Below are 11,563 nucleotides of genomic sequence, written 5' to 3'. Positions count from 1 at the left end.
CCAAAAGTCACAGCAAAGCTCTTTCCATGTGTAGTTCCCACATAACAGTTGTGGTGTGTCTTCGTTACTGAGCTAAAAGGGTGTATGAAATATTTAAAAATGATGCAAAAATGCACAATAAGTGGAATATCAAAATTTTAAATAAAAACAGGATTTGAACCTAAAATAGCACACTTCACCCTGGCTCTTTTTCAACTTATCAGGAAGGCAAGCTGCTCCAGGACAAGAAACGCATCCTCTCTAAGCTCACTTTTGCATCCCATACGTAGGGCGAGTGTAAATCTTAATTTATGTCTTGAACTATTATAACTATTGCTATCACTCCATTTCACTCTCTAAAGTAACCTGATTAGAATGGTAAGCTACAGGGTAAACCTGCAAGTACAGGTTTAGAATGAAGCAGTACAGGAAAGCTGATTGAGTAACTTAATTTGTTACTACTGTACTCTGATTCACACTATGCTTGGTGAATATTTCTGATGCTAACTTGTCACTTTTTTCCAGTTATACTCTCTGAGAATACACTGCATCAGACCATGGAAAATATCAATAATGTCACTGAATTTTTACTTTTGGGACTTTCCCAGAATAAGAAAATTAAAAGCTTGTGCTTTCTATTATTCTTATTTTGTTACATAGCTATTTGGATGGGAAGCTTGCTCATTATCATTTCCATCACTTGCAGTCAGCTAATAGACCAACCCATGTATTTCTTTCTTAATCATCTTGCTCTCTCAGAGCTGTGTTATACCTCAACGGTGACGCCCAAGCTACTCACTGACTTACTGAAAGAAAGGAACAGAATTTCTTATACTAGCTGCATGGCACAGCTTTTTGCAGTGCACTTCTTTGGGGGAATTGAAATCTTCATCCTCACAGTGATGGCCTATGACCGCTATGTGGCCATCTGCAAACCCCTGCACTACACTGTCATCATGAGCAGGAGGAAGTGTTATGTATTGGTCTTTGCTTGCTGTACTGGGGCATTTCTGCATTCCTTTGCGCAGTCCCTCCTCACTATCAACCTACCCTTCTGTGGCCCCAATGAGATAGATCACTACTTCTGCGATGTCTATCCTTTGCTGAAACTGGCCTGCACTGACACATACAGCGTCGGGATCCTGGTTGTCGCCAATTCAGGCATGATGGGTTTGGTGAATTTTGTTGTCTTGATGCTGTCTTCCTTCTTGATATTGTACACCATCAGGGTCTACCCTGCCAAAAGCCGCAGTAAAGCTCTTTCCACTTGTAGTTCCCACATAACAGTTGTGGTTCTCTTCTTTGTGCCTATCATGTACATTTATATTAGACCAGCTGCAACTTTTCCAGAAGATAAAGTATTTGCTCTTTTCTACACCATCATTGACCCCATGTTCAACCCTCTGATCTACACTTTGAGAAACTTGGAGATGAAGACTGCCATGAGGAAAGTGTGGTGCCAGAATCCACTTTTTACTGGAAGGAGAAAGGACTGAAAGGCATGTCTACTCCTCACTGCACACCCTATCGAAGTGAGTTTGCACCATCTTAAGTTTGTTAAAGTAGGAACTGACCCTGAGAGACATAAGCTTAGGCACCGACATCAATCCGTTCATTAATACTATAATTTACCTTGAACTACCTTCTTCTTTCTTTGCTAATCTGTTTCTTATTGACATTGTTCCTGCAAAATTGAGTTCAACATTTATTCTTTTCTTTGGTGTTTTTTTCTTTGGATTTTGTCCATAGGTTGCTTGTCAGGGCCCACATTTCTAACCTCTCTTTGCTTTGGTTCCAATGAATCTCCAAATTTACCTATGCTCCATTGGTATCTTCCATCCCAGATTTAAAGGGCCCATATTGGCCCACTGGTTAAGCGTTCAGCTGCTAACCAAAGGTCTGTTTTTCGAACCCAGTGCCACTCCATTGGTGAAAGATGAGGCTGTCTACTTTTGTGAAGATTGCAACCCTGGAAAACGTATAAGGCTATTCTACTCTGGCCAGTAGGGTCACTAAGAGTGGGTTTCTACACGACAGCACTGGTTTTGTTGTGGATATATTGCCTATTATTCTCTCTGCACTTCCCATCCAAAAAAGAGGATCAAAAATTTAGAACCACTTTTTTCACTTAGCTCATGATTTTCCAATTTGCTGAAGAAATGCTAAAAACAAAACAAAAAAATATATATATATTTATGTAGTGTTAAAACAATAAAATAATGTTTTGTAAGAAATAATGGCTATGTAGAAAATTCAAAAGTGTTTTTACTAAATAATGATGAAAATAAGTATCTTGTTTGCAAAGGAAACTGCTTAACATTGTTTTCTTACTATTGTTATCATTACTAGCATCTGTAAATGAACCTTTGGAAAATGATATTTAAATAAAGATTTGAACATAAAAATATTTTATTTGAATTTCCTTCATACTTTAAAAATATTTTTATAATCTAAGAGCTACAAACACAAAAATTTCACCACTTATCTTCATACATGTTTAAGTAACCGTATAATATAGCATCGTAATGACTTATTTCAATCAGCACAATGTATTTATGAGAACATTTTTCTCCTAAAACTACAGAAAGCCCAGTTTTGAAATGGTGGCTTAATGATCTGCTTTATTTCAATGATGAATAAACTGAAACTCAGAGGATTAAAACTTTTGTTAAAATCCAACTAAGAACTTGAGAGTCAGTTAAGTAATCAAATAAAGAAAAGAGAACAAAAACAAAAGAGAAACAAGCAAACAAAAAGCCCATCTTATATTTCTGTGTGAGAAACTGTAGCTCACAGATACACATTACCAAGTGTACTCCATACATTTTGTCAAACATTATTCTACAATCTTTTCAACTTGAATTTAGATCATAAGTGAAAATATTTTACTTAAAATTTTTCATATATTTGCCTTGAGCATTCTGCTTTTTAAGATCCATATATGTTGGATGAAATTGACAGCGTCAACTTGCAATATTAGCTAGGAAACTTAGGGGCAGTGAGTTTAGGTTAACAGAGGAGCAACAACTCAGAAAAGGAGAGGGAGAATGGTTGTACCATGCAAAGAAGGCAATCAGTGTCACTGAACTGTACATGCAGAAATTGTTTAATTGGTATACGTTCTGCTGTGTATATTCTCAATAACAACAAAAATACTACAAGCTATATAAAATATTTTACTTAAAAATATTATTTATTTTCATGGGTTTGTTTCCAGTGCGCTGTCTTCATTAATCATATAGACTGAAAGTCAAACCAGTCAGAGTAGCAGCATCCACGACACATCAAGCAGGACAATGGAGGCAATTTTTAGGTATATCGAACTTGTGAGCAATAACTATGAATCTGTGGAAAAGTAGTAGGTAATAGAAAAAGGGGAAATGATTTAGATGGCATGGGGAATTATGTTCTACACAACATCCCGCCCAGTGCTGTAGTATGCATGAGATGTGAGATGTTTTTCTGCGCTTTGTGAATTTCAGCTGTCAGACACCTCTGATAGATTAAGTATCTTGCAGGCTCGACAGTTGAATCACATTGTAGCCATTTACTAGCTTTGTGACCATGGATAATTGATGTTATCTGTAAGATGTGACTTTGCTATAACAACATAACTATATTGCAAAAATCACCCAAGCTAACAAAGAGACATATTTATAAAATGGGTACATATGTCTTGGTCCTGGGGTTATATAGAGAGATCCTGGGGGACAGAGGATTCATTAGCCTGTGATTTGTGAGACTTGAAGTCCTGTTATTGCAACTATTCAGTATTTTGAATTATCTTTGTTTGCTATAAAATTACATAGTGATTAATGTTATGAAAACGTAAAAGCGGCTTAAGATGGAAGGCTTTAAAATAGATTTTTAAATGTATAAAGGGGTATACAGTATCAGGACATTTTGCCATCCAGTTTTTTTCAAAATCACCTAAAGAACATTTAGAAAAAGAGAAAAAAAAGGGAATTTCAGTAAGAAATTTTATCTTGGGGTGCGTGTTTGTGTGTGTGTGTGCATGATTGGACTACTTTTAATGTCGGTTGACTATTTTTCCTTTAAGAACAGACATTATGAATAACAGGCTTATCATATATGCAGATTCTGTTGTAATACTAGGAAAAGAATATGTACATAAAACTAAGTCACTCCAAAAGCCTTGGCCCAGTGCTGGGTTTCCTGATTCTTCAGTGCCTGGGCTGGCTGATTTAGCCACTGGCTGATTAGACTGTGGGAGAAGTCTTTTTTGCCCACAGTTGTAGCCATATAAAGCCAGCATACAGAGAAGTGGAAAAATAAGTGAAGAGGAATAAATATCAACACTATGGTGATGTTTAATGTCCCAATGTGTTACTAAAATATGTGGATGATTACAGTAGTATATGAAAACCACAGTTATGCAATAAAATATTCATATTTTAATTCAATATGTAATTATTCAGTTTCTAACATATGTAATAAAGTTTTCTTGTTACTAGGAAAAGAGCAGTGAAATAAAAAAAGACGTGACCCCTATCCTCATGGAATTTAAAATCTAGTACAGAATAAAAACTAGGAAAGGAACTGAAAGAGGAACTCCACTGATGGCAAGCTATAGTTCAAGGCTTGGCTTTTTTTTTTTTTTACATGGTCTGGAGTTATCATGAAATGATAATCCATTTGCATCTTGTTTAGCCCTCAGATGACCTTCAAATTATTTGCTTTCCTTCCACAAACATCTGATTGCACCACACTTTCCGTATGGCATTTTCATCTCCATGTTTCTAAGGGGTAGACAAGAGGGTTGAGCATGGGGATGATAATTGTGCAAAAAAGTGTAAACACTTTATCTCCTGGAAAAATTGTTGCAGGTTTTATAATTAAAAATGACAGATGCAAAAAACAGAATCACAACAGTGATGTGGGAACTGCAAGTGGAAAGTGCTTTGCAGTGGCTCTCTACAGAGTGTGCTTTCAAATTATACATTATCATAACATAGGAGGCCATCAAAAATAGGAAAATCACCAGTCCCATTAGACCAGAATTGGCAATGACTGAGAAAACAATTTTTTCTATGTCAGTACAGGTCAGTTTCAACAAAGGATAGACATCACAGAAATAGTTATCTAATTCATTGAAGCCACAGATAGGTAAAACATTTGTTAAGAAGAAATAGACCAAGGGAATGCAGAAGCCCCCTTGGACAGGCTGCTATGAGAATTGAGTTACATCTTTGCCTGTTCATCATGATGGTGTAGTGCAATGGTTTGCAGCTAGTGATGGACCAGTCATCGGCTATTCCTGTGAGGATGAAAGACTCACTCAGTACCTGTGAAAGCAATACTTGGTAAGAAGTTGTCTCATGCAGTTTTTATAGGAAATGATCTTCCTTTCTGTCAGTAAGTGAGTCATTAGTTTGGGCGTCACAGTGAAGTGTAGAAAAGGTCTGAGAGAGCAAGGTAACTAAGGAAGAAGTACGTGGGCTGGTTAGTTAGCAGGTGGCATATGATAGAAATCATAATAACCACATTTCTCAAGCATATAGTGGGGTAACATAGTGCCACCAGGGCTCCTCAGCCTGAAATTGTTGTTGTTATTAAGGAGCTAGATAGATAGGTGGGAGTTTATAGGTGATAAATCATTCATTGGTCTACTGGGAAAATTTTTTTTTTTTTTAGGTGACATGAAAGGGAAGGATTGTCAAGAACAGAAATTAAGCCTCATCTGTGGCTCTGGAAATGGAGAAAATTGGAGATTCATGTAATTGCTTAGTGACATTTTTGGGCTAGAATATCAGAAAACATTTAATTAGCAGGTACATTAATTTCCCATCAATAAATACAAACAGGATGATCAGTTTTCCATGAGTTCCCTAGCAACTTAGTTTCTGCAGAGGCTAAATTTCATGTTTGAACCATAATTCTCTTGTTTTATTATCAGGAGATGGGTGGGAGAAAATAATTCAGGTATTTTTTTCTTTTCTGCGCACATGACTAAAATAATGGTTTGATGTTCTTTCAAATGAAGAAGCCATTACATTAATAGTTGCATAAACCATATTTTAACTATTATTTTAAAAATTAAAAGTAGACTATAGGTGAGGAAATATTTTGCAGTAAAATTGGAGGTATGCTAAGAAGCCTCCTTTCTCAATGGCTTACCTATAGCTAATTCTAAATCATAATATTTCAGCATAACCCCAGAATACATTAATTTGTTAAATTTGTATCTCAACCTCCAGACTTGCTGGAGTTAAAAAGTCTGTAGAGAGTGAAAGCCTTAAAGAAGCTAGGATGCTTCTACCTCAAACCTCCTATTTGAAAATCCTATCACACTTTGTTAAGCACAGAAATATTTCTGCTGGCATACATGTTTTGATTTGTCTGCTTGCTCACAAGTTTTAGTTCAGACATTAAACAGGCTTTGCTGAACAGATAAATTGAAATGTTTAGGGTTTTGTACGTTTTGCTCTGTGTGACCTAATGGTATGTCACAACATATGAACAGTGGTTTGTTTTGCTCTTTTTTTTTTTTTTTTTTCTATTTTTGTTCTTTCTCCCTGCCTTTTGCTTTCTATAAAAACACTCAGCTTGGTTTTGTTCAGGGAAGTATCTCCTAGGTTTTGCCGAGAGGTATCCTTCTATCCCTGGATCTTTTTCTGAAATCTGATAGACTACAAAATTAACCTTGTATGTATATGTATGTATGCATATATATGTATGTTTAACACTTTTATGGTTCCATTTTCATTGCAATGGAATTCTTTAATTTGGAGGAAAACATAGTTAACTTAATCTATAAAATACAGGGGTAAGGATGGGATTTAAAATTAAATTGATAAGAAAATACAGCTACAAAATTAGGACAATATACATTACAAATTTTAAGGAAAAGGGGTAAGAAGCTGATGAGATGTATTTTGGGGACTAAAATTATATAGACAACTGGATGATGTGGTCATCAATTTTATGTTAAGTATCCAAATTATCAGAAGCTTTGGTCAACACCAACTGCAATGGCTTAATTTTCCTAAGTTGATCCCGTTAAGTTTAATACAGTTTGGTTTTAGGTTAATGTAATATTTACTGATTGATGAAGAGATTCAAACTGCCTTTATCTATTCTATATGTTTATTTGGACAAAAATGCATTCTATTTAGAATGAAGGGATTTGACTAGAAGATCTCAAAGTTTACTTCCTGGCCAAAATGATTTTGTGATTATGCAATTTTATTTTCTTTATGGTAGTTAATTTTATTGGGCTGTCCTATTGACAACTGCTAGAATATTAATTTAGTAACAGTAACATTTAGATAATAAATTCCAACATTAATGCTTCCATAGTTTATAAAATAATTGTCATTTTTTGACTTGTTTAAGCTTCACAAGAACCGTTTTTGGCAAAGTCTGAGCAGATTACCGCATTTTACAAATAAGGTAAATTCAGAGTGATAAAATGAGAAGCATCCAAATTTGCACACTGTGGGGTAGGTCAGTAATCGAGTCCAGGTCCTAATTATTTGTCTTCCCATAAACATTTCCCCATGAACTTCCCTAAACTTTCTCTCTGAATTAGGCAGTGTTAGGACTCTTTAGGGTTTTATGGCAAAATCGCTAAGTTGTAAAAATGTGGAAACAGAAGCAGTTTCCAATTCCACTGTGAGGAAATTGTCTTGAAAGTATGATAAGCTGAGTCAAGAGAAAAAAAAAGAAAAACACATAAAACTGCCTTTTGCTCCACTTTTTATACTACTACTTTATTCTGTTGTTCTTTTAAGTTTATAATTTTAGCTGAACTACCTGTAGAAATATGGAAACCCTGGTGGCGTAGTTGTTAAGTGCTAGGCTACTAACCAAAAGGTCAGCAGTCCGAACCCACCAGACACTCCTTGGAAACTCTATGGGGCCAGTTCTACTCTGTCCTATAGGGTTGCTATGAGTCAGAATAGACTCTACCGCAATGGCTTTGGTTTTCGTTTCTGACCTCTAGAAATAGGAGGGCCTAAGTGACGGAAACCTTCACCCTTCACATGCTGGACTATTGGCCCAAAAGATTTGAACCCACCCAGTAGTACCTCAGAGCCCTGGTAGGGCAATGGTTAAGTGTTCAGCTGCTAACCTAATGGCTGGCAATTTGAACCCACCAGCATCTCCACAGGAGAAAAGACCTGGCGATCTGCTTCTGTAAAGATTACAACCTAGAAAACCCTATGGAGCAATTCTACTCTGTCCTACAGGGTCAGTAAGTGCCAGAATTGACTTGAAGCCACATAACCTCAACAGAAGAGCCTCAGGAGACAAATCTGGCAATCTGCTTCTAAAAGGTCACAGCCGTTGAAAACCCTGTGGAGCAGTTTTACTCTGCACAGATGGGATCAAAATGGTTAGGTACGGGCTCCAGGGTAACCAACAACAATAGCAACAAGCAATCAAAAAGATAGCCAAACCACTTACACGGGCCTCTTGCAGAGAACGTTTGTCTTCCAATTCTAAAATATGCATTTATCATATCAATTTTGCATTTTATTTTATGCTTCATTTTTAAATAATTTTAAGGTAACATACATTCCACTGTGAGGCACTGGGGGGTCAGTGTTAGAATCCTTGCCTCTCATGCTGAAGATTTGGTTTGAGTTTCAACCAAAGCATCTCATGCACAGCTACCAGCTTTCTCTCGGGAGAGGCTTGAGTGTTGCTATGATGGCTAACAGGTTTCAGTGGAGCGTCCAGGCTAAGACAGACTAGGAAGAAAAGCCTGGCTGTCTACTTCCAAAACTCCTATGGATCACAATGGAACTGATACGCTGGCCAATAATGTGGATGTCAGACGACTGGGCAGAGTTTTCTTCAGTTGTGCATGGGGTCACCATGAGTCAAGCTACTCATAGCTTGTTGGTAGCTAACAACAACAATAGTTACAACTAGTAATCAGTTAAAACTTTAAATTTGCTCCTACCTCATTAAACAAAAACTTGCATCATTAACAAATTTTGAGTTAATAAGGATTCAGAGCTACATCTTTTTCAAGACTTCCCCTGAAATTGTAAAATGACCAGTGCCTATTTTTTTTAAGTATTGATTGAGTACATTCATTCCTACTAATATAAATACTTAACATAATGTCCTGAAATATTTAAAGAAATCATCATGAGATAACCAGATAAAATACTCTTGTTAAATAACAGATTTTTAATTTGTAAAACACTGCAATCAGTTCAATTAGACATACTTTTTATAATATGTGTTGTATCAGCAATATTATCCAAAAACATTTCTGACAATGACTTATAAATTGTCTTTTCAGGTGACTCTCTGCATTTTAACTGCACTGGACCAGGAAAAATAGGAATAACTTCCCTGTGTTTGGGCCTTACTCAAAACAAGAATATCAAAATTCTCTGCTTTGTATTATTCTTATTTTGTTACATTGTTATTTGGGTGGGAAACTTGCTCCTAATGATTTCTATCACATGCAGTCAGCTAAATGACCAACCCATGTATTTCCTCCTTATTTACCTCTCTCTCTCCGACCTTTGCTACACATCCACAGTGACACCAAATTTAATGTCTGACTTACTGGCAGAAAGGAAGGCCATTGCCTATAATAATTGCATGGCACAACTTTTTATCATTCATTTCCTTGGACACATCGAGATCTTCATCCTCGCTTGGATGGCCTATGACCACTATGCGGTCGTCTGCAAGCCACTTCACTAAACTGTCGTCATGAGCAGGCAGAGGTGTAACATAATTGTCATACATTGTTGTACTAGGGGATTTATGCACTCTGCCAGTTTCTTCTCACTATCTTCTTACCCTTCTGTGGCCCCAATGAGATGATCACTACTCCTGTGATGTGTATCCTTTCCTGAAATCGGCTTCCACCAATAAACACAAAATTGGTTTATTGGAAATTGTCAATTAGGGTCTGAATTGTTAGGTGATTGTCATGGATTGAATTGTGCCCCCCCCAAATATGTGTTAAGTTGGTTAGACCGTGATTCCCAGTATTGTGTGGTTGTCCTCCATTTTGTGATTGTAATTTTATGCTAAAAAGGATTAGGGTGGGATTTTAACATCACCCTTACTCAGGTCACCTCCCTGCTCCAGTGTAAAGGGAGTTTCCCTGGGGTGGGGCCTGCACCACCTTTTATCTCTCAAGAAACAAAAGGAAAGGGAAGCAATCAGAGAGTGAGGGACCTCATACCACCAAGAAAGCAGCACCAGGAGCAGAGCGTGTCCTTTGGACATGAGGTCCCTGTGCCTGAGAAGCTCGTTGACCAGGGGAAGATTAAGGACAAGGACCTTCCTCCTGAACCAACAGAAAGAGAAAGCCTTCCCCTGGAGATGATGCCCTGAATTTGAACTTGTAACCCACTAGACTCTGAGAAAATAAATTTCTCTTTGTTAAAGCCATCCACTTGTGGTATTTCTGTTACGGCAGCACTAGATAACTAAGACTGTGACCTTTGTGATTTTGATGGTGTCTTATATTCTGATATTATTTACCATGAGGGCTTACCCTGCCGAAAGTCGTACCAAAGCTCTTTCAACTTGCAGTTCTCACATAACAGTTGTAGTCCTGTTCTTTGTGCCAGTCCTCCTCATACTCATTAGACCAGCTGTAAATTTTCCAGAAGATGAAGTGCTCGCCCTTTTCTACACCATCATTGTTCCCATGTTCGACCCTCTGATCTTCACGCTGAGAAACATGGAGATGAAGACCGCGACGAAGATGTAGTACTATCAATTATTTTGGAAGGAAAGTAGATTGCATGAAAGGCATTTTGAATTTCACTTAAAGCTCAACAGTGAGCCATAAAATTGATGTAGAATGTTATACAAAATGTGTACAGGAGTATGTGAACGTATGCAAGAGTACAAGGTCAAAGCTCAGTATCTTTAGTATTTGCCCAAACCACTTTTTGTTTGGAAAATTTTATCATATATTTTGTGTTCATTTTTACTCTGTTCTCCTCAGATATCTGCTTCAAGTTCTCCATACTCTGACAATATAATGAAGCCTCTTTTCTCCCCTTCTCTAGATTTTTAATCTCATTCTAGTGAGCCCCTACTTATAGAAACAGGGAGCCACCTAGTAGAGGAGAGATGTAGTTTTTATACTTCCAGCATTTAAGAAAAGAGGATAGGAGGGTGGATTTTCTAGTTTAGGCCAATAGGTAAATTAGTGGAACATTTAACACCTTTACATACTCAGCCTTCATAAACATGACTGAAAACACTTAAAGAAAAAAGAAGAAGCAACACCTTTCTGCTTTCACTGGACAAGATGCTTCTACCTAGCTATTCTCATCCTCTCCCACATAGCAGGAGATATGATATCCCAAAAACCTTGGTAGACATATCTGGACAACGTTAATTTCAATGTTAGTTAAGTTCAGGTTACAATTCTATCTGAAAAATCTGTAACATAAAGATTCAAAAAAACCCAAATCCATTGCCATCGAGTTGATTCCGACTCATAGGGACCCTATAGAACAGAGTAGAGCTGCCCCATACAGTTTCCAAGGAGTGCCTGGTGGATTCGAACCGCCAACCTGTTGGTTAGCAGCCATAGCACTTAACCACTATGCCACCAGTGTTTCCT

General features: G+C 37.2%; 1 protein-coding gene and 1 pseudogene across 1 annotated transcript; both read left to right on the top strand.

The window, feature by feature from the left end:
- The first annotated feature begins 536 nt into the window (after positions 1-536).
- LOC126063805 (olfactory receptor 4P4-like) lies at positions 537-1,475 on the top strand. The gene has a single exon (XM_049862185.1). The coding sequence runs from the start codon at positions 537-539 to the stop codon at positions 1,473-1,475; it is 939 nt and encodes a 312-aa protein (XP_049718142.1).
- A 3,760-nt stretch (positions 1,476-5,235) lies between these two features.
- On the top strand, positions 5,236-10,696 carry LOC126063804 (olfactory receptor 4P4-like; annotated as a pseudogene).
- Positions 10,697-11,563: the final 867 nt, after the last annotated feature.

The sequence above is a fragment of the Elephas maximus genome, chromosome 20 (genome assembly GCF_024166365.1).
Source record: "Elephas maximus indicus isolate mEleMax1 chromosome 20, mEleMax1 primary haplotype, whole genome shotgun sequence".
Lineage (NCBI taxonomy): Eukaryota > Metazoa > Chordata > Mammalia > Proboscidea > Elephantidae > Elephas > Elephas maximus.
This window is presented reverse-complemented; position numbering and strand designations above follow the sequence as displayed.